General features: G+C 45.3%; 2 protein-coding genes across 2 annotated transcripts; both read right to left on the minus strand.

Annotated features, from left to right (window-relative positions):
• Positions 1-11,186: 11,186 nt before the first annotated feature.
• pstk (phosphoseryl-tRNA kinase) lies at positions 11,187-13,517 on the minus strand. Its single transcript, XM_079756913.1, has 6 exons — positions 13,253-13,517; positions 12,816-13,071; positions 12,518-12,719; positions 12,329-12,407; positions 12,104-12,197; positions 11,187-11,817 (listed from the first exon to the last, which is right to left on the minus strand). Exons 1-6 carry the CDS (start codon positions 13,451-13,453, stop codon positions 11,606-11,608), a joined length of 1,044 nt encoding a protein of 347 aa, XP_079613039.1. The 5' UTR covers positions 13,454-13,517; the 3' UTR covers positions 11,187-11,605.
• Positions 13,518-13,659: 142 nt separating this feature from the next.
• adam9b (ADAM metallopeptidase domain 9b) lies at positions 13,660-22,740 on the minus strand. The gene is made up of 22 exons (XM_079756734.1): positions 22,540-22,740; positions 22,265-22,371; positions 22,075-22,151; positions 21,927-22,002; positions 21,770-21,846; positions 20,950-21,142; positions 20,777-20,839; positions 20,533-20,604; positions 20,267-20,436; positions 20,015-20,105; positions 19,573-19,700; positions 19,064-19,229; positions 18,545-18,634; positions 17,352-17,547; positions 16,802-16,907; positions 16,087-16,267; positions 15,637-15,723; positions 15,325-15,430; positions 14,725-14,875; positions 14,495-14,594; positions 14,181-14,215; positions 13,660-14,081 (listed from the first exon to the last, which is right to left on the minus strand). Exons 1-22 carry the CDS (start codon positions 22,604-22,606, stop codon positions 13,937-13,939), a joined length of 2,484 nt encoding a protein of 827 aa, XP_079612860.1. The 5' UTR covers positions 22,607-22,740; the 3' UTR covers positions 13,660-13,936.
• Between the last annotated feature and the right edge of the window lie 1,519 nt (positions 22,741-24,259).

Below are 24,259 nucleotides of genomic sequence, written 5' to 3' on the forward strand. Positions count from 1 at the left end.
CACAGTCCCAAAAAATGAACTAGTTCATAGTTCTTTTTTTCAATATGTTGCTGTGAACTATTACACTGAACACTGAGCGCCCTTTGTGGTTTGTCTAGGATGAAATAGAGTGGTTGAATCAAGTATCGTAGCGAAATACAGTTTCTATCGTGTTTTATTGCACATTTAGCGCATTTTGTAAATCCCATTGATTTCTGTTGGAAGACTCATAGCTCGTTGACCGGAAACGGAAAGGGGGTGTGTTCACGTTTGGTTGTAGTCTTTTCGCTCGGTTCTACCCCTACTGTTGATACGGAGAACAGAGCGAAAGGACTACACAAAACCGTAAACAGCCCCCCTTTCCGTTTCCAGCCAACAAGCAATGATTCTACGAGGTATTCTACTCCGCTGAGCTATGAGCCAGAGAGCTAACGTTATGGATTGTACATATTTATAATTCAGAATTCGTCTCAGCCTTTATACCAGATACTCTAGGGTCTATAGCATATAATCGCGTTGTCTGATTACAGTTTAATTCATTTTTCACAATTTAACAGCTCTCGTTTTGAAGAATAATCACAGCACCATTTGTTTCAATGGGAATCGCGACGGTCTATACTTTCAACATAAAGTGTACATACTGTATGTATGTTTTTAAAGCATGAGAGTGAGCCCCCCCTCAGAGAACTAATTTCAGCTGAGCCCCCCCAAAATTCTTTTCCTAAATCCCTGTGTTTTGAAAGATCTTTTAATTATTTTACACATTTTAAACATCTTTGATCATATCTTAAACATCTCTGATCATATTTTTTTAAAACATTTTTGAAACATGTTAAACATATTTTTGAAACATTCTAAACATCTTTAGAATGTTTCTAAACAACACATTTAACACATTTTAGCATCTTTATCTAACATGTTTTTGCTTAACGTTTTTAAAATACATTTGAACATCTTAATCTGTAAACTGCCAGTTTAGCCTCCTTTTTAGCTCACCTCAACTTTAGTGGGAGCAATGAGTTTGCGTAGCTGTGTTCGAAATCGTTCCCTATCACGGATATAGTGCACTATATAGGGTGCTCGGCATTCTGTAGTGGTGTTCGAATTCTCAGTGGTAAATTTAATGCACTATAAAGTGGACTTAAAATATCCAAAATTTGAGTGAACATACGATGTTCCGTACATGTTACTCCCGTATAACACAATGCAATGCGGTCGTGTTATCCGGAGGAGAAGAAGCTGAATAACCGCAAAAATGAATAGAAATGTCAACAATTTATTTGGGATTTAACATAGAAAATGTAATATTCAAAATTAATTTAAAAAAACTTGATCAAGGAAATGTAACATTAGACATCAATACAACCTCCAGTTTTCCTCGTGGGTGCCCGGTTTGTTAACATGATGTGGGCGCAGCTGTCTCGGCGCATTTACTGACGCAGATGACGTTTACAAATGTTCAGCGTAGTGTCCGAATTCTCGTTTGTTCGTTCCCTATATAGTGCACTATGTCATAAACACTATATAGGGAATAGTGAGTGAGTGACTAGGGAACGATTTCAAAGACAGCGCGTCTTCGTCTTTGCGTTTTTTTTGCGTTACTTTTTCTGGTATATTTTTTTCTCACGTCGCGCCCCCCCTGAAGAACTCTGGCGCCCCCCAGGGGAGGCGCGCCTCACAGTTTGAAAACCACTGCCATAGACCCCTTATCATAATTTATGATTATGTTCTTAAATCGGCTTTAAATCACGTTCCATGTCAGGCATGGCAAAATAGAAACAGATTTTGGATTCTTTAATACGATGTTGAAAATATATAAAATATTGTAGTAAAATAACGTACCATCAATCAACATTTAAAACACATTTTACTCAGATAGTGACGAAATCTTAACACAACCTACTGTTATCACAGAGGCTTTTGCCACATACTATAGAAAGTAATATGAAGAGGTGGTGGATCCACACAAAACAGACATGATGGAGTCTTTTTTTAGATCCATCAAACTGGCAAAACTAACATCAGAAGAGGCCGATAGGTTGTCTATCCCAATTACAGAAAAGGAAATCAGAGACAATATCTTAGAACTTAAAAATAACAAATCCACACTTATATATGATATATGTTTAGCAAGCCATTAAGGGATTGGAAGTCAAATGTGTAAAGAATTTGATTGGAAGGTGAAGATGAGATTCTTTATGACCCCTCTGAAGGTATAATGGTTCAAAAACAACTCCTCCAACATTTGCTGGAGAAACTGTGGCATGGTGGGGGACCATACCCCCATATTCTGGGATTTCTCCGTGATACAGACATAGTGGAAAGACAATAAAGAGGAATTGGACAACTTTGTCAGGATGGATATCCCTCTGGACCCTTTTCTTATTGGAGACAACACCTGAAAATTTGCTTTCTTAGGACCAATGTTACATCTTACATATTCTGTTAATGATTGCAAGAAAAATGGTTACTATTAATTGGATGCAGCCTAGTCCCCCAACATAAGCTCAGTGGATAGAAAAAATGAAACAGGTCCATACATTGGAAAATATGACTGCTATTTTACAATTGAAAGTACCTCTGTTCATAGAAGTACCTCTGTTCACAGGGGTCTATCATAGAAGATAGAACCCTGTGGTTCTAGGCCTTAATTAAGAATAATAATTTAAACACACCGTGCGATATGCAATGATTTCTCTGCCATGATTCTATGTAGCAAATATATGTTGAATAAAGCTCAATCACAAGGTGATTAATATTTTTTTTGCTTTAACCTCTCTTTGAGAGTGTCTGTGTGTTTGTATTGTACTGCTAAAATTGCCTGAAATGTTTAATATGGGCAATAAAGTAAAAAGAAAAAAAATCTTTGTACAACCTGCTCAATCCAAAGGAAGATCTTCCTTTCATGGTCTATCATGCTGAACCTTTCAGAAGCCAAATAAAATGCAGCATTTGGAGTACAGTGGAGTATTTAAATCAAACACAAAGTGTTGTATGTATGGGTTATCTTCATCCTACCTGAAGGACCTGATCATTCCTTATATACTTCTCGGTCCCTCCGGTCTTCGGGAGCTGGCCTTCTTTCACTGCCAAAGGTTACAAAGAAATCGGCTGGACAGAGAGCGTTTGCCTATCGAGCCCCCTTCCTATGGAATAGGCTGCCACAGGTGATCAGGGAAGCTGACTCTTCCGACTATGTACTTTTCCGTTCTAATTCACTATTCTGTCTGTTCTAGCGTGTTGCGGTGAGTGGACTGGATGCCTGGACTCTCCTCATGGTCAACCGGCCAGCACCACATCACCATTTTAACATGATGTGCATGTATTTACCTGTATGTCAATTATGGCACCCATTGCAATCCTGACCATCCCTGGAAGAAGGGATCCCCTACTATGCGTTTCTTCTCAAGATTTCTTCCTTGCTAATTTCAAGGGAGTTTTTTCTTGCCCTTGTGGGGGCTTGGGTAAAGGGGGGTGTCATATATATTTGGCCTGTTAAGCCCTTTGAGACTGTAATGGTGATTAAGGCCTATACAAATAAAATTGAATTGAATTGAATTGAATTGTATTCCCACTGAACGGGTTGACCCCTCAGAGCACCAACAGCTGCTGCTCAACAACCCGATGCATTACAGGTACGTCCATGGGTCCACATGTATTCAAACGACCCCCTAACAGATGGTCCTCAACAACGTCAGGACTGTGAGGACCCCCCAGACCCAAGCGGCCCCCTCTAATCTGACGCTCAGCAGCCCAGCTGAACACAGAGAGGGCTGAGAGATGAACCACCGAGAGACACTGATGTTACCTGCGGCTTACCACCTGCACACGTACCTGCTGCGTTTACATTCATGAACGATGTGTATTTGTGTATGTCTGTGTACATATGTCTGTTCATGTGTGTGTATGTGTGTGTTTTTATGTGTGTGTTGTGGCAACCCGGTCCCAACACCTCGGGCCAGGCGCGAGAGACACCTGGGGTCTCATTTATAAAACTGCGTGGGATCGTTACTAAAAGTGTACGTACACCCAAAAACCAAGTTTTGCGTGCGCCAAAAAATATTCAGACTTATAAAACCCTGCGTACGCACACCTCTAGGCAATCTTTGCTTTATAAATCACAGAGTGCCTACAAGTGTGCGCAGCTGAATCAGCTTCACGTTCCGCCCTGTACACGCCCCTTTTTAACCATAAATGGTCAATGCAAACGACCTCATGAATGCGATCTGCATATAAAATAGACTCAGATGCAAGTATTATGTCTTGTCGGAAACAATGGCAGAAGGACTGAGAAAAGCAAAAAAAGAGACACTTGTGGGTGAGGTGGAGGACCGAAAAGTAGTTTTGTTCGGCGGTCACGGGATTGGGATCACTAACAACGAAAAGCAGAGTGAGTGGCAACATGTTGCTGCAGCAGTGAACTCTTGTCAGTGGCACAGAGCGCACAGTCCCAGAATTAAAAAATAAGTGGTCTGACATAAAGGTACATATTTTTATGTACCAATAAATCGTTATGGTCCCTGAAGACCCTCTCCCTCCGAATCCTTCCATTTGCATGGTCCTCCAGCAGTGCCATGGTGCAGCATTACGCGCGGGGCTCACCGTTGTATTTATAGGGTTACGGTAATAAGACTGACCGAGAACACCTTGGATAATCAGTTTGTAATCACCCACGTAAAATGTTCTTGAACATAACCCCTTTTTAATGCCTGATTTGTCATGAAAAGCATTAAAAGGAACGGACAATAATATAACGATTGTGGTGAGGAGTATTTGGTTTGGTTTTCCACACTTGGGATTTAATTGACATTTGATTATGTGTTTACAGTGTCACATAAACATATTATGTTATTGACACATGTTGGACAGATGCGTTATTCCATGCAGTCGCGCCGTCAGTGGACAGTATGGAGTGACGGGATTAAATATAGAGAATTTGAATTTTCATTTAGATTCTAAGGAGATGTTTCTGGAGTTATAACTGAGAAATAACGCAGTTGACTTAAATTATTCTGATTACAAAGATTTAACGCATGATACGGGTTGAAATTAAATTTATGAAGGGCGATGATTAGACATAATCGTTCTTCTCACTCTACATTTCTTCAGTCTGACTTCAGTTCACCACCAAACCGTCTGTGTCGCCAATTCTCCTTTTCCTCCAAACCATGCGTACGCATGGGTCAGAGTTTGCTTGGGGCTGCGCACATTCTCCCGTCAAATTAGTTTTTTATAGGGGACTCTCTAAATCGACGCCACTTCGACCTGGGCGGGACTTTACGTCCTACGTCACTCGCTATGGGTGTGCATGTGTGCGCGTAGCCGTTTGTCTCAGGGATCTGTGCACGAACTCCCTTGTGTCGAACGCGATGGGGGGCGTGTGACATTCCTACAGTCCGTGATGATAGGCTATATTTCTACAAATGACTTACTATTACTAGCGATTAACATGACGAAAAAACACGAACTAAGCTAACATTAGACTATAGCCACACCAGATAACGCAATACCAGCTAACCCTAACTATTTCTTATTGCTTCCCACGTCTGCGTCTGCATCTTTCCCACTCCTGGCTAATAGTTTCAGCTTTTCTACTGTATATCAGAAATGATCACCCTGTACCACACTGCTGACTTGTTGATGTTTTGTGAGCACTCACGCATTTCTCTAGGTATCTTAAGTTTCCTACTGGAGTCATCAAAACTTTGGACTTTGTGTTATTGTAAGAAATATTGTGTTGCAAAAACACTTTGTGTCTTACCCTTACCGTTACCCTAACCTTAACCCCAGTAACATTTCTTCATCATAAACTAAAAGTTACGCAAAATGGCATGCAAACATCCAGTCCAATATGAAAGAAAAAAGCTAGCTTCATTAAGGAATCAAACCCCTTATTCCTGTGTTAATGAGTTGTTATCTGACCACTAACCCATCAGGTCTTAGTACATGTGATTCAAGAGTTAACCACTTGACAATCTTTAAACTTCGGTTGCCTAGAAATTGTAAAGACAGTGATGTGTGTACATTGTGCGAGTATCCGTCACTCGCGATGTGTGTGCAGTCCAAAATGAAAGAAAAAACCTTGCATCACTTGGGAATCGAACCCCCAATTAGCAGTCTTTAAACGTTGGTCGTTGGTAACTGTAAACAAAGACATCGCATTTTGTTTAACTGCTAACTAACAAACGGATTTATGCGTTCACTGAACAAAGATTATGGAAATATAAGACCACTTTTCCATCAGAAAAATCATCAGAACCGTTATTACCAACCCATAGACGCTAAAAGCCAAAACCTTTCTCACATGCACACCCGTCGAGAGTGACGGCTACGCGCACACATGCACACCCATAGCGAGTGACGTAGACGTAAAGTCCCGCCCAGGTCGAAGTGGCGTCGATTTAGAGAGTCCCAATCCTACTATGGCCACGCCAAGACCCGCCCTACTCTGTCTGTGATTGGCCGGGTTGCAGGCAACTCAACTGGACGCTTTAGAACTCTACGGTACTCTCGCTGTGAGCAGTGGCGCAAAAAGTGGGTATGCACTATATGCGGCGCATAGGGGCGCCGCACTAGAGGGGCGCAAAGGTAAAATTATTTTGAGTCGGCATTTTCTGTATTTAACAGCGTTTGTGTAAATTATATGATGATCAATAACAGAGGCACGTCACTGATTAGGCGCCCCCCTCGCCCTCGTCCTCCTCCCCACACGGCGCTCCAGTGCGCGCCCCCTCGAGCACGCGCTGGAGGCGGGCGCCAGAGTCGAATCGTATTGTCATCTGATGACCGGTACCTAAATATGGAGAGGCAGAGAAGAAAGCTCTCGGGGTCACAAAATAGAAAAAGAAAGATTGGGAAGGAGAAAGAGTGCGCCGTTTATTGGAAACATAAATTGATATCTTTATGTTTCCAATAAAGATATCAATTAAAATTGAAAATTCAGTTTTTTTTATGTGGTTTGACTGCTGTATTTTTGAAACCTCCTAAACACAAAGTTCATATCATTCAGGCGTGAGGATGGAGAGAAAGCAGAGAAGGAGAGAGAGAAAGAGTCAGGACAGACAGGGGAAGGCGACAGGTTGGTCTAATATTAGGTGGAAGTGTAGGAACAGCCACTTGATACCAAGTGATTAATTTCTAAATATTATTTATATTGAAAAATTGCATTAGCAAGATGTGTAATTTATTCAAAGCTATTAAATAATTCTGTGACTAATGACTTAGTGGAGAAGAACACAGGCAAGGGGTGAGGGAGACAGACATGAGGTCGGTGATGACATCTGCTATAGAGGAGACCAGTGATGACATCAGGTAGGAATAATTAAACTAGTGAGGCCACAAAAACCTAAATGCCCATGGTTTTAATTTCTGCTGACCAACCTATTCACTGTGTCCTTTTGGGGCAATTAGTGCAGGCAGACATGGCGAGTCAATCACCACTGAGGAGAATGTTGAACAGAGAGGTGAAGATGAGGGAGAGGAACAGAGAGGTCCAGATGATGATGAAGAGGAACAGGAACAGAGAGGTGCAGAGGAGAGGGCTGGGGCAAGGGGCAACTCAGAAGATCCATCTGAATGGCCTTCACCACACGAAATGGGGGACTCATTGAGGCAGTACATGGTTGAGAATGGCCCACAGAAATGTCCTGATGGGCTATATCCAAGATCAGATAAAAGTAAAAGGTGTTTTGCCAAAGCATACTGTTTTCGTATACTGTCAAATGGAGAGAAGGTGGAGCGGGATTGGTTACTGTACTCCAAAAGTTCTAACAGAGTCTATTGTTTTGCATGTAAGCTTTTTGGTGACGCTAAAGTTGCTGACACGCTTCTTGTGGTGGGGTATAATAAATGGCAGTGTCTTTCCAAAACACTGAAGCACCATGAAACAAGTGGTTATCACATAAATGCTTATCTGATGTGGAAAGAATTGGCATCCCGCTTACGCCTAGTTAAAACTGTTGATAGCGAATTGCAGAGAGCCATGGCCGCTGAAAAGGCACACTGGAGATGTGTGTTGACTCGAGTGATCGACTGCATACTCTTCCTTGCAGAAAGGAACCTGCCAATGAGAGGGAAAAATGCACAGGAAATCCTAGAAATGGAAATGTTCTGGGTATCCTTGAGCTCATAGCACGGTATGATGTTACACTGGCAGAGCATCTTAGAAAGTCTGCCTCTAAAAAAAACACAGGATATCTGTCCTGGTGCACTCAAAATGAATTTTTGAGTCAATATCAGAGTCTGTTTTAGGTAAAATTTGTGCCCAGATCAAAGCCTCCAAGTACTTTGCAGTGGAATTGGACTGCACATACGGTATGTTCATACAGATGAGAAGAAGAAGGTCTACATGACTGAATCTTTCGTGGGGTTCAGGGGTGCTGGATAGTCTGGGGTTGGAGTTGGCTAATTGTAGGGGCCAAATTATGACAATGGCGCTAATATGAGGGGAATACACAAGGGTGTCCAAGCTTTAATACAACAGATGTCCAGAGGCTCTGTTCATCCCCTGCTGTAGCCACAGCCTGAACCTTTTGTTATGCGGTGCAGCCTCATCCAACAGAGAGTGTCTGACGTTCTTTGGCACTCTTCAAAGATTGTACACCATCTTTTCATCTTCTGTGAGGAGGTGGGATATTCTCACATAATTTGTTGTCATCACACTGAAGCCTCTGAGTGACACCAGGTGGGAAGCAAAGCTAGACTCTGTCAAAGCTGCATGTTTCCAGTTGGGGGGGATTCTACATGCGCTAGATAAGCTTGAAGAAGTGGCAGGACACAGCAAAATAATCTCAGAGGCAAAGTCACTGTCTGCCGAGATTGTAACTATGGAGTTCCTTGTGTGCCTCTTGGTTTGGTAAAACTTATTGTCAGAGATCAACTTTGCAAGCAAGGCACTACAAGCAGCAGATGTCTCAACGGACACAGCCATTAGATTGATTGATTCTCTGAAAAAGTTTTTGCTCTGAGAGGAGGGCTTTCAGAAGTCCCTTGACATTGCACGCAGGATAGCCATTGAAATGGATGCTTCTCCAGAATTCAAAGAGACGTTTTAGGAAGCAAAAGAGGTTCCAAGATGACAATTCCAGCACTGGTCATCATGAAAATGAACCCGAGAGGCACTTTAAGTGCATGATTTTCAATGTCATTGTCGACACAGTCCTGCAAGAGTTGTCTGACAGGTTTTCCAATTTTCATCCTGCGTCTGAGAAATTTGAATTCATCATTAAAATGGAGCACATGACAAAAGCTGAGCTGGAGGAATCAGTTACCAGATATGCCCTGAATACCTGTGATGTTTCCAGAGATATCATTCAAGAGATATACCCAGCGAGCCGTCTACTGAAGGGCTACAAGGCTCTTGAGAAGTTACATTTCCTCATACAGGAGAATCTTGACTTGGTGTTCCCAAATTTGACAGTAGCTCTTAGAGTTTTCCTGACCATGCCTCTGACGGTTGCACCTGCAGAGAGATCCTTCAGTACGCTGAAGCTTATAAAAACATACCTTCGTTCAAGTATGAGCAATGATCGCTTGTCCCAGTTAGCAGTGATCTCTATTGAAAACAGTGTGGCGCGGTCTATTTCATTTGATGCCATTCTTGACAAATGGGCGAGTGCAAAGGCACATGTAACAATTAAGTGGTAGCATTGTTACATAAAGCACAAACTGTTGTGCAGACGTCCAGTACAGAGAATTTATTGAGCTGCAGTTACATGTTATTACATTATCCTAGGCTACATTATTTTTTGTTTTGTTTTTGATTGAGCTGATCACCTGCTGTAATATGAAACTTAAAATGGAAGTCAGTAGTAAAAGTATTGGGTTTTATAATTCCATGAATCAATTATTTATAAATTATTTTTAAACGTAAAAAAAATGTCTGTGAGCATTCGAGAGCGTCACAAAATAACCTTAACCCCTATAGCGGGGATGTTCACTGAGCCCTGAGGGTGGCGCTGCGCCCCCTAGTGGACACACCTTGCTGGAGAGGAGTAACAATACTCTGATTCCCTACATCTGTTTATTTGCTGACGTATCTAAGTTGGATTCATTAAATTTTTTTCTTCATTCCTCCTGCCGTCTTTATCCAATGAATGATTCCCAACGTTAGAGGTGTTTAGTTTCCATGCCAACCGTGTCATGTCTACACCCAATCGAAACTCCTCATTCTGTGTAAATGAAGACACTAGAAACACTGCCCTCTAGTGGTCGTAATTGGTTAAAGCACAAACAACATTTTATTGATTGGTTCATTTAAGTACAGAACGGAGCTTTGTCAAGTTTAACCGATGAGAATAATCAAACAAACCATGCAAAAGCAGAATCAACAGCAGCCATTAGGAGCCCAGTTAGGGGCCCTTGAAGGACCAGTGAGAGGGGGGGTGGGGGGCTCCTCACGGCCCCCTTGTGTCTGAAGGGTCCATAGGGTCCATAGTTCCTCAGGGCCCCTCTGTCTGCAGTCCATAGTTCCTCAGGGGCCCCCCAGTGTCTGCAGGGTCCATAGTTCCTCAGGGGGCCCTCTGTCTGCAGGGTCCATAGTTCCTCAGGGGGCCCCCAGTGTCTGCAGGGTCCATAGTTCCTCAGGGCCCCTCTGTCTGCAGGGTCCATAGTTCCTCAGGGGGGCCCCAGTGTCTGCAGGGTCCATAGTTCCTCAGGGGGCCCCCAGTGTCTGCAGGGTCCATAGTTCCTCAGGGGGCCCTCTGTCTGCAGGGTCCATAGTTCCTCAGGGCCCCTCTGTCTGCAGGGTCCATAGTTCCTCAGGGCCCCCCCAGTGTCTGCAGGGTCCATAGTTCCTCAGGGGCCCCCCAGTGTCTGCAGGGTCCATAGTTCCTCAGGGGGCCCCCAGTGTCTGCAGGGTCCATAGTTCCTCAGGGGGCCCCCAGTGTCTGCAGGGTCCATAGTTCCTCAGGGGGCCCTCTGTCTGCAGGGTCCATAGTTCCTCAGGGGCCCCCCAGTGTCTGCAGGGTCCATAGTTCCTCAGGGGGCCCTCTGTCAGCAGGGTCCATAGTTCCTCAGGGGCCCCTCTGTCAGCAGGGTCCATAGTTCGTCAGGGCCCCCCCAGTGTCTGCAGGGTCCATAGTTCCTCAGGGGCCCCCCAGTGTCTGCAGGGTCCATAGTTCCTCAGGGGGCCCCCAGTGTCTGCAGGGTCCATAGTTCCTCAGGGGGCCCCCAGTGTCTGCAGGGTCCATAGTTCCTCAGGGGGCCCTCTGTCTGCAGGGTCCATAGTTCCTCAGGGCCCCTCTGTCTGCAGGGTCCATAGTTCCTCAGGGCCCCCCCAGTGTCTGCAGGGTCCATAGTTCCTCAGGGGCCCCCCAGTGTCTGCAGGGTCCATAGTTCCTCAGGGGGCCCCCAGTGTCTGCAGGGTCCATAGTTCCTCAGGGGGCCCCCAGTGTCTGCAGGGTCCATAGTTCCTCAGGGGGCCCTCTGTCTGCAGGGTCCATAGTTCCTCAGGGGCCCCCCAGTGTCTGCAGGGTCCATAGTTCCTCAGGGGGCCCTCTGTCTGCAGGGTCCATAGTTCCTCAGGGGCCCCTCTGTCAGCAGGGTCCATAGTTCCTCAGGGGCCCCCCAGTGTCTGCAGGGTCCATAGTCATAACCTTAGGACCTACTGTTCAACATTCCAGTGTAGCTATTTTTCACGAAACCTGAACAAAGTTTCCTGTATTTCCCTGTCGAAAGCAGCCACTGCAGCAGTCACCACGCGCTCCACATCAATATCCTCTCCTTCCACCGTCGCCCGCTCCTGAACGTAGTGTGTACGCAGGTCATGTAGAAACCTTCCCTTCGATTGGTTCAGCTCACTCGCCAAACCCCTCATTTGTTCTGGTGAGGCTTCATCATCTATAGCCGGGTGGGGGACAGAGAAGGATAACTTTTCAAACCACGAAGTTCACTCTATGCTTTGTCAGTGTGAAGACATGAGCAACATAAGGAGTCTGATTTCGATTTTTTTTCTGACTTTGAAGGACAGCAAAGCGAGTTGAGAGAGATGGAACGACGTGCAGCAGCCGACCAAAGGCTGGAATCCATACCAGTGGTCGCTGGGGCCCTTTCACCTAGGTGGGTGACAGACTAAGACTAACCCTGATGTCTTGGGTTTTCCTTTGGGTTTGTGTTAACGTCCTACCTCTGGCGCTCTTCATGGCTGCCGAGACCAGCCGCCTGCTGGCCTGGTCCGCCTGGTGAACCACGCTGAGGGCACACATCACACGGTCCCTCTCCTGCCCACCAACACACAGGGGGGGGGGGGAGCTGCCATTGGCCGAGGGCGACGTAATGCAACACTTTGATCGATCAGTCAGAGGTCCTGAAGGCAAGGCCTAGGACCCTGAAGGCGAGAGTAGGGTCTTACCTTTTGCTCCGTGTTCTCCTTCTGCCCTTGGACCAAGGGGTTGCCAAAGGCGTGGGTCATCAACTCCATCCACCTCTGACTGGGCGTTCACATGGGCAGAAAGAACAGGTGACGAATTAATGACACGTGCACAGTAAGATCCCAGTGTGTAAAGAGGGTTCGTGCTTGTTTAAAAAGGCAGTGCCTTACATGTCCACTTCAGACAAACACTCAGAGTTGTTGAGTGTGATGCTGTTTCTCTCCCATGTGTTCTTCTGTGGGTTCGGAGGCTCCAAACGTTTAGCCATCTCTAGGATTAAATTGGTCGGCAGCGGGTGGGATCTTTTACTGTTGCGGCTTGTACAGGACTCCACAGAGCAGTCTAGGAACACCTGGCAGAAGCCGAGGGAATCTGCAATGCACAGGTGGATACACATTTAACGTCAACAAAGGGATTAGTGCAGTGACCAGCGCACCATTTGGTCATCCTTCAAAACAGAGCGCTTACACTTTCTTGCGAGCTGGAACACTTCGTATCTCATGCTAGGATAGTAGAAGTTGTCGTCCAGCAGTAGGAGTATAGGCGAGGAATGGTCGTCTGCCGAGCTGTTGACACGCTGCTCCAGTAATGTTTGTACGCCCCGTCTCCACGCCTCCAAGTTCATCCCACTGGGGTCGGGTGGATCCGACAAAACGTTGGGGTTCCTCAAGAAGTTCTCAATGCATTGTAGCAGTGATTGTCTGTACAGCTTCCATTCAGTTTGCTGGGAAATATGTAAGGCATTTCATATTGTCGTGTCACAGGCAGTTGCAGTGTGTGTAGAATAACAAAACGACATAGATTCAAATCCAAATTTCAAACAGAACACATTTTTGATTCAAACTAATCGAAAACATAGTGCATGCATATTGATGTAACACGTCGAGGAAAGATGGCACATTTACCGCCTGCATGTTGTCCTCCAATACTTGAACATCAAAAGCATACTGAGGTATTAACTCATCATAATGCATCACAGTGGACCTCCATCCCCGCTCAGAAGCCAGTGCGGTCACTGTGCGGGCCAGCGTGGACTTCCCTGCAGCAGGGAGTCCGCAGAGCACGCACACACACACTGGTGGACTCTGAAGATGTTGCGAATCCATTTAACGTATCACTTCCATAACTTCACAGGACAGAAGAAAATAAACATAATGGACCAAGTGAAACTTCCGCGTACTGTGATCATTTCCTTGCAGGCATGGCAGCCTCTTCTTCAGCATTATATATTAAAGGATTATATATCGCTTTACTGCCGCTTAGTGGAAATAGTGCGTCAACGATTTGATAAAAAAAGAAAATGCACGCTATATTCAATAGATAACTTTATTTAATCCACGAACACAAATAACATTCAATAAACATAAAAAAAAGCGTTCAATAAAATATAATCTTTTTAACATTTGTGTGGGATGTATCAAATACCCATTTTGATATTGCGGTTCAAGAAAATGAGGGTTTACCCAATACTTCTCAAACATAAAATACCACAGGTTCTTCTTCAAGTTTCGAGAACAAGTCAATTTAGAAGTCATTTTCATACATGGTTTGTGACGAACATAAACTAAAAACCACCAGTCGGGTCAGTTTTATGGGGGCAGGGGTCTGATGGGTCTAGGGACTCCGGGGCCCTGTGGAGGTGCGGGTCTAGGGACTGATGGAGGAACTGTCTGGGGAACCGGCGCTGCGGTATCTACTCCGTCATTCCAGTAATCCAGTTCTCCGAACCTGAACCTATAATTGAACGGGTGGAAATTCAGTTAAAATGAACAAACTTTTGAATGGAATAGAGTCATTTGGAGGGATCAATAGAAGCTTTTAATTGGTTCATACCCAGGGGTCGCAGGTATAGCTGTGTGCTCTCTGGGCTGGAGTTTGCAATTGACAAAAACAGAAAAAAAAAAAAAATTGTAGTTTCTGAATGTTAAAGCTCTTCACATTATTAAATAATACAAAAATCTCACACACACACACACACACACACACACACACACACACACACACACACACACACACACACACACACACACACACACACACACACACACACACACACACACACACACACACACACACACACACGGCTCATCCCCTTGCATATGAGAGAACAGCATTGTATTTATGGATGAAATTCATTTTTTCGTTACATTGTCAGCAGGGGTTGGCCTGCGGGGTTGGGCCACAGTTTTCGCCGGAATACTGATATTTGTTTGGTCGTTTCCAGGAGCATTTTGCGCATTTGTCGGCCTGGAAATATAAAAATACAATCATCGGGAAAGCCGCATCAAAATAGTTAGCAAGCAATGACCGAAAATGAAATAAAATACAACAAAATGAAATAAAGGAAGACAAAGCATGAACAGGCATTTCCACCCACCTGTTGTTGTTATTACTGCCGGGTTTCGTCGCTTTCATGCAGGCGGTCAGTGAACCCCGCCTGAAGTTGTAGAGCAGCAGGAGTGTGATGAGGATCAGCACCGGTACGACCAGCAGGAAGAAGATCAGGAGCCCATCCCTGAGGGAGTAGTCTGACACAGGCAGCACGAGAGAGAGTTGGATTACAACAGACAGGGGAAACCATGACACACTTTGTTAGTCAGCTAGTTACATTTGTTGTTGGACACGGTTCACACAAGGTCGTTTCAGTCTGCCTGAAAGATCTAAACATTGTGTGGAAAATAAAACGCATAAAAACATAGCAAATACGTTATTCAGTGTTTGTTAATCAGCAAAAAATGCCTTAAAAGTCGTGGGCTAACACAAAGGCTTATTTCCCCATAACAAACATAACCTCAACAATCCGTCTCACAGCAGGCAATTTGCAAGTCAGAAACTCAAGTAAGTGTTACCAAAACTGCCTAGCAGAGATCAGAGTCAAGGTATTTTGTCAAGGTATTTTTAAGGTATTTTGTCAAGGTATTTTTAAGGTATTTTGTCAAGGTATTTTTAAGGTATTTTTAAGGTATTTTTATCCCACCTATTGCAGCAGGCCCACTGTTGACACTTCCCCCCCTCCCTGACCTATCACAGCTGGGGGGGCCCCACCCCTTATCACAGTGGCAGTCTCCCAGGTTGTCACAAACCTGCAGGAAAAAGACACAAGAACCAGATATGACCTTCAGAAATAGTTCTGCTTCATACATTCAACTGCAAAATGGCCACAAAGCTTGACCAATGACGTTACTGGTTGGACGTGGAAAAATTCTGCCAATGTTGCATCTTTATCATCACAAACAATGTGGTGGACGACACGCTATTTCGGCACTAAGTACACTTCGCAGCCGCTGACCCCGTTGCCATTACAGGTGGTCTGGGCGTCACAATTCAGGTTCGGCAGCAGAGTAGTAGCATTCACACACTTGAAGTCCATACAGGCCTGGGAGAAAAGAGGAGAGAGGAACCAATGGTTTTTTATGGTGGTTTGTGGCTCAGGAGTTGTGTGTTGCTAAATTGTAATCAAATGTCAAAATTAATATTTTTATTGTAATCAAATGTCAAAATGTATATATCATTATTTCAATTCGTCATCACGATCATAAAGTAGGCCCTTAAGTGCCCTGCACTTGTGGGAGAACATTCTCACTCACTCACTCACTCACACACACACTCACACACTCACACACTCACACACACACACACACACACACAGGGTTACCAACATAATGTATGGTCTTTCCTGCACCCGCATCATTAAACACGGGTGGACTCTGCACACACAAACACACACGTTATGGCTCACCTTTCCTGGAGCACAGGGGCTACCAGGGTTAACATAGGCAGGGTCCACCACATCTGGCCCCAGGTTGAAGTCCGCGTTCACACAATTGAAATCGCCCACGATCGTATTGGACAGGGAGCCGCCGAGGGGCGGTTTGTTGGCGTCCACGTTGGTACACTGCACCTTCCCACACATTACATTCCTGCAGCATAATAATAATATAATAATTCCTTGAATTTAGCATTTTTTTTCTTTCTGGAAACTCAAAGCGCTTGCAGTGAAGGAGGGACCTCACTAACCACCACCAGTGTGTAGCACCCACATGGGTGATGCGCTGCAGCCAATCGGCACCAGAACACTCACCACAAACCAGCTTGAGGTGGCTAGTGAGGGAATTAAGGAATCTGCCAAGTATACAGGGGGATGATTACCCTGGTTGGGCAGTTTTAGCCAGGACACCGGGGAGACCCCTTCTCTTTGCGATAATTGCCCTGGGATATTTTATGACCTCAGTAAGTCAGGACCTCGGTTTTACGTCTCCTCCGAAGGAGGGAACCAGTCAAAGAGGCAGAGTTATTTTCCTTACAAGTGCAGCTTATTTACATTACATAGTGTGTCAAGTCTACGCTAGTGGGCAGTATAAATCAAATATGCAGTGCCAGCTGTTGTACAGGTCGGGTTTTACGAAGTATTACTCGTTTGTCATTAGGGTGGGGACAGCGGGCAGAATACTCACTCTGTGCTGCATTTGATGGCTTGGCCTCGAGCATATCCACAGTTTCCAAACTTATCTCCCTTCACATTTGCATGAGAGAAACATTCATCATCCGCCTTTCGTGCCTCTGTCCAAAACATAAACAGATAAAATTAAATTTAAATTAAATTTGTTAAACATTGCAACAGGTGTGTAACTTCAACACACATAGGCGTGGACATGTATATTTAAGCTTGTAAAGACAATGCATCTAGTTATATTTAGTCGAACAGGCATTACATACAACGATGCCATCAAACTTGATGGCATCGTTGTATGTAACGCCAGTTACATACAACGTAACAGGCGTTACATACAACGTCAGAAGAAAGAGGAACAACAATATACCGCTGTCGGTACAAGGTGGATGTTCATAGAAACAAGTGCCAAGCACTAACAATTGCTAGGTTAACCCATTCACTGTAGGGTTAGGTTATATATGTTATATGTTAGTTATATATGGCTTGTCCTATAATGTACCGAGACATAGCGGGTTTGAGGAACTAACATCAGTCCCTTCGCCCCAACGTACCTGGCTCAAAAAGAATCCTGCACTGGGAGTCGTAGGTCTGGCACCGCCCTTCGTAGCAGTAGGCCGAGGCGTCCTCACAGCTCAGGCCGTCCATGACGTAGAAGTCTTCGGGGCAGAAGCCACTGTTTCCGACGCAGTACTCTGGAAGGTCGCAGGCGTTGACGGAACCGCGACACAGCGTCCCCGCCACTCTGACCTTGAAGCGGGAGAAGAGACACCGAAATGAGGAACTGTGTAGTGTAGCACACACACACACGACTGGGATATTGCTACCTGGGTATTTTAAAGTGCCCACACACACACACACACACACACACACACACACACACACACACACGATTATTCTTAACAAAAGCCATACGATAACAAATATGTTCACAGAACATTTTTACGACGCATGAACGCACACGTAATTACGACGCATGGAATGTCGTTTTCAGCAAACACCAAAAGGACAGTAACAGTGTGTCCCCGGTAGCGCTACACAGAGCCAGGCAGCCTCACCTGGTACAGGAGGGCGGCGTTACACGGAGCCTCACCTGGTACAGGAGGGCGGCGCTACACGGAGCCTCACCTGGTACAGGAGGGCGGCGCTACACGGAGCCTCACCTGGTACAGGAGGGCGGCGCTACAGGGAGCCTCACCTGGTACAGGAGGGCGGCGCTACACGGAGCCTCACCTGGTACAGGAGGGCGGCGCTACACGGAGCCTCACCTGGTACAGGAGGGCAGCGCTACAGGGAGCCTCACCTGGTACAGGAGGGCAGCGCTACACGGAGCCAGGCAGCCTCACCTGGTACAGGAGGGCGGCGCTACACGGAGCCTCACCTGGTACAGGAGGGCGGCGCTACACGGAGCCTCACCTGGTACAGGAGGGCGGCGCTACACGGAGCCAGGCAGCCTCACCTGGTACAGGAGGGCGGCGCTACACGGAGCCTCACCTGGTACAGGAGGGCTGCGCTACACGGAGCCTCACCTGGTACAGGAGGGCGGCGCTACACGGAGCCTCACCTGGTACAGGAGGGCGGCGCTACACGGAGCCTCACCTGGTACAGGAGGGCGGCGCTACACGGAGCCTCACCTGGTACAGGAGGGCGGCGCTACACGGAGCCTCACCTGGTACAGGAGGGCGGCGCTACACGGAGCCTCACCTGGTACAGGAGTGCGGCGCTACACGGAGCCAGGCAGCCTCACCTGGCAGTTGTTGCAGCAGAGACCATCAGCACAGGAGGAACCAGCGGAGAACCTGCATGTCGCCGCGTCACAGCATCTATTGTTGCACTCCTGAGGGACGCCAACACACAAACCAACACTGGTGTCACACAACGAATCAACACGCACACACACACATATATCGATTAATTCCAAGTATTGGCTACGGAGTACAGAACAATTTATGGATTAGCTCTGTGTCATAAGAACACAAGTTATCATTCACATAAAAAATTTCCATCGGCGTGTCTAACATGATTCTGTGAAACAGCGTTAAACATCGGTAGAGCGCTCGGGGAGGGAGTTCCAGTTCCTCAGGAAACAAAGAGCGCCACGGTCTGTCCCGAGCGCCTCTCCGATTGGCTGGAGGTTTTTAAACAACACGCCCGTATTCTGAGATTGGGAAATCAGTTGCCGCCCAGCCGTGGCCAAACACAACACGAACTGCGAAACACAAAACAGCGAATATCAGAGTGGTTTCACCAGGCTCATGACGCCTACCTCTGGGCTCCCGCAGTCACACTGCTCCTCATCTTCCAGCAGGCCGTTGCCACACTGAGAGAGCCCCACGGAGTGGGTGGGGGGGTTCTTCAGACACAGACCGCCGCCATTGCGAACCAACACCTCAAAGTCGTCTGCACTACAGGTGCTGAAGTTGGTGAAGCCTCTTCAAGGTCAAAAGAGAGAAAAAAATATATTTATATAAATAATAATTATACTAATACAGTAATACATTTTGTACACTAGGATATGCAACAACATTCTTCTATGCAAAGTCAAACTTTAACAAATGCTACGATTAAATGGTGCTGTAGGTAAGATATTCACACAGAGCATTGCACTCACTATTAACTGAGAGATGGCTACCGCATTTCTAACAACACACACACACACACACACACACACACACACACACACACACACACACACACACACACACACACACACACACACACACACACACACACACACACACACACACACACACACACACACACTTTTATTCTTACCCCGCAGTCGCCAACATGATGCAGCTTCTGCAGTTGCAGCGGTTGTTGTCGTGCTTCATGCCCAAGTTGTGACCCAGCTCATGTGCCACCACGGTTGAGATGTAGGGTAGCGTTGCGCTGCTTTGGAACTATAAGAACAGACCCCGACCCAATTTCATATCATAATTAAGGAGTTGATCAGCCTTAAGTAACAATTGGACATTTAAGAGACATAATAAAAGGAGAAACATTTTCAAAAAGTTTGGTCAGGGGGCTGTATGTTCCAAAACTTGTTTTGACATTCACGTTAGGTTGAAGTTTATCGTTCGAGGGAAACAGTCGCCACAGCAGCAGGTCGTAAATAATGCAGATGGGCATCGGTTTCAAGGCCGAAGCTCAACGCGGCAAAAGGCCACCGCTGACAAAATGGAACGACCAACGAGAGAAAAACCTGTGAACCAACCACATTGATCCCTCCAGCTGAAGCTGCCGAACAGACGGTGCTCACAAAGGCCATGCCCAGGACGCCCCCCTCGTACACGCGTGGTAGACCCCTGAGAAACGAAAAAACACCATCAGAAAAAAGTGACTGAAATAATGGTTCACAACCCACAGAACAGGGTTATGGATCCGCCTTCTGTCGCCCTGGCTGGTACCGATGCATACCTCTGACCTTATCGAAAGAACAGGTTTGGCAGGACGAGCGAGCACTCACACAATGAGTTGGGCCACATCATGCTGGATTCTTGGCAACAATTCAGTCTTCCTCCACTGGACGAAGCTGGTCAACACCTCTGGGGCTGAGAGCTCCACGTTAAAGGGGTTCTCTTCTTTGAAGATCTCCAGGCCCACCAGCGCCACCCGGATGTTCAGCTGCTTGTAATACTGAAATGGGTGGAATTTAATTTAACAGTGGGCTACAGCGTTGATAAAAGGGAAGCAAACGATGACGTACGACAGGGTTGGTTTTGTTTCTCTCACCCCGTCCAGCAGGTTAGCCATTCCCACCATCTCTTCAATCACCGCCGTCTCATTGCTCTGCTTTATTCTATACTGTAAATATTAAAAAGGAAAGTACGGTATCATTATTATTATATTATAATTATTTTACAGGGGGCAAAGTCTAAAAGGACTATAAATCCCTCCTAAAAAAATAAAAAAAAAATCGACATCATCAAAGTGAGACCATAAAAAGAGAAACGTGTTAACCAACTGTCAGTCTCACCCTGAGACTATCCACCACCAACACCAACTCCACAAATCTGGTGTCAGGCAGATTTCTCCTCCGCTGTGAAGACGGAACAAACAGAAGAAAATGTACGTCTTGATAAATAATGACCTGATAGACATTGACCTTCTACACAGTGGACTCAAAATGACGGGGGAGAGACATCTTACCCGGAGGAGTGAGGTCAACGTGTGGCCCGGGTCAAAGGGCGAAGGTCGTCCCTGCGCCGGCGTCTCATTGGCCACTCCGCAGACGCCGTCTCCTGACATCACATCCTCCAGAGGGTAGAGGTGGTGCTCGTTGGACGTGGAGCGTGGAACCGGTTCTAACCCAAAACTTTCGTTAAGCAGGACGATCACACCCCTTGGGAGAGAGAGTATGAAACAATGCAGAGGTTGAGAACGCGGTTTATTTCTGACTACTGTTAAAGAGGGCTATTCCCAGAAGGAAGATGGGACTGTATGTGGGTCGATTCACCTAAAAGAACGTGGGTATGGCTGGAGATCAATTTGGAGGTTTTACCTGCCGAGCAGGAACCAACCCACAGGTAGCCTGGCTAATGATTAGGATGTCTGGCCTCAAATCGAAAGGAATTTCTACAATCAAGCCTACCTGAACCTTAAAGAATGAAGGTGCTTTAGGTAACATTTAAGAGCCATTGTTCTAGTGGATTTTTTTTCAAATGCCACAGCTATCGGTCAGCTATTAGTGGGTGAGGTGCTCTGTGAGAAAATCTGTTTTAGGGTGATGGTGCCCGTCTCTGTATTAGCCAATTTAGATTTTAGACTGCTTCCGGCTTGTTTGCTCGCTCTCTCTCTCTCTCTCTCTCTCTCTCTCTCTCTCTCTCTCTCTCTCTCTCTCTCTCTCTCTCTCTCTCTCTCTCTCTCTCTCTCTCTCTCTCTCTCTCTCTCTCTCTCTCTCTCTCTCTCTCTCTCTCTCTCTCTCTCTCTCTCTCTACCCTTGATGTAAAAGCAACAGGGAGGACCAGACCTTAGGCCGGAGCAGGTGCTGAGTAGGACTAGTGAGTCCTCGTACCCATCGACATGGCCGTGGTAGTAGCAGTGAACCTGCAGAACACAGACCTGGGTCAGTTCAAACCAACATGTGAAACATCTGAAACATTCATTACATAGGCCTGCCTACTCACATGGTTTGTTCGTGTAGACTTGGAATAGCCACCACTGTGATGGGAATACTGCACAAATCTTTTGGAGATGAAGTCTCTGAAAAATGGGCAAGAAAATGTAAGTTTATATGATTCGACTTGGGAGATCTAGTGTTGCTTTACAGGTTACCTATTTTGTTTCAGCAGAAGGTAGTGTTTTCTGTTGTTGATATCAAGTTCGTAAGAAATCGCTTCCATTTCGTTGCTCTGAAATAAGTGTAAATGCAGTGTAAATGTGGATCTAATCAAGCATATGCCCATGACTGGGAGTTTACAGAAAACAATATATTTTTCTAACATGAATATCAACAAATAACAACCTCTTTCGAGTCAGATGATATGTTAGCACTCCTTTTCCATCGATGTGATAGATGGGGATACACCACGGTGTACTTTGAATGTGTGGATGAAAAGCCATTGGAAACATCTGAAAGGAGAGGTTTGAGCATTCAACTGGTAAACGTCATCGATTGTTTGCTCGAAGTTTGATGGAAACCAACCCGGCAATTTGCAGTCCGAGAAACCTGTTCAAAACAACAGGCACGACGGAAGTCAATAACAACGGAACTCGGTTGACTGTAACCAAACACCTCACCTTTACTCTCCGCTCCCGATGAACCGCAAAGGAAGAGCAACGCGGCCACGAAACATTTGATCACCATGGTCCCTGATGTAGTTTTTGATGTGGATTTATCATTCTTGGCGGACGGTTGTGCGGACAGGTGTGGCGGAAGGAACGCGCTCCTCTGCTATCCGAGACGCTCAAGTATCCTTCTGTATGTGCGATGTGGGCGTGGCTTATTTAAATTGCAGGACGCGCACACGCTCACACCACAACGGCTACTGGAATACTAACTGGTTCTACCGGTTGCAGTGATACAACCTGGCTCAAGGGTGTGCAACAACAGAGGGAGGCCACGAAAGACAATGAGTAACTGCATGACGTTTAATCAAGGAAACATGGAAAGTGCTACAACAAATACAAAATGTCCATCTGAATGCCAGGGAGCGTGAGTCAATTGGGCAGGACTGCTTTGTAGGCGCCCAAGCCAAGCCTGATCAGTTGCGCAGCATCTCACCAATTGGTGTGGCTGCGCCCACCAGCTCCCTGCACAGATACCGCAAGCAGCAAACAACAAAGGCAGAAAAAAGTAGGCCTATATATTTTGGCCTTTTTTTATTTTCGTTGGACATTTTTGCGGCCAATTGTTTGATGCCAATGACAATAATCATGATAATTGCAATAATATTAATGACAATAATAAACATAAAACAATTATTATTAAGAATAATATTATCATTATCATTATAATAACCTGGGCGACCAAAACTGGACCTAATTTGAGTATAACTATTTTAAATTATAATTGTAATTGATTGTTACAATAATATACTACATGTTATATCCTATTATACTATATTTTTTAGATCCTGTTATATAATATTTATGGCAAGTAATTTAATGTACCTTCCTGACTATTGATTCATTAGCGCTCCGTTACTATCTCCCAAAGGGTATATTTGTACTGAGTTGTATGTTTATTTTGTGTGTAGCTATGCAGCTTCTGTTTACCCCACCAACCTCTTGTTCACAAACCACGTAGAAAGTTCCATGTGGAGCAATAAAGAAGACTACAATTAGAATATGGGTCGGTGTTATAAGCATACAATATAAGCATGAGAATAATAATAATAAACTGATATTTCTATTGAACCTATTTAAAAACACTGAGGCAAAAATATTACGTGAACAGTAGGCCATAGATTGAGACTCTGTCTGAACTCATGCGGGAGGGAGTTGAACTTGACTCCTTCTAAAGTTTAGAACCAAGATGGGACCAGGATGTCTATAGAGGTGCATAAGAGGCCTTGTTACTTTGACCTCTTTTAATGTTTGGATCTTTAATCTTTATGTATTTGTTTAACATGATGTCACCCATGATCGTACATAACAAACTCTGTAGTGTCGAAAAACTGTGTAGTTCCAAACGTGAGCAGCTTTTACTTCTTCGCCACTACAGAGTTTGTTAAGCACGATCATTAAAAAAAAAAACATGTTATTTTCCATAGACATTTGACCGATGGAACCAGCAGCCTCGGAGGCGGTGTGAGTACCAAATGTGTTCGGCTGCCAGATCGGTTCGGGGGTCCTAGATGCGCAATAATGACGCACTTCCTGTAAACGATGTCATTAAATGCGCATGCGCATACTAAAACGCTGACATGTTTTTCCGCTCTTTAGGTAAGTACTGTATTAACGATCTCCTTTTCTTTTCTAATCTATGAATAAAAGAGGCGTTTTTATGTGACTAAAC

Source organism: Pollachius pollachius (genome assembly GCF_949987615.1).
Source record: "Pollachius pollachius genome assembly, chromosome: 19".
NCBI lineage: Eukaryota > Metazoa > Chordata > Actinopteri > Gadiformes > Gadidae > Pollachius > Pollachius pollachius.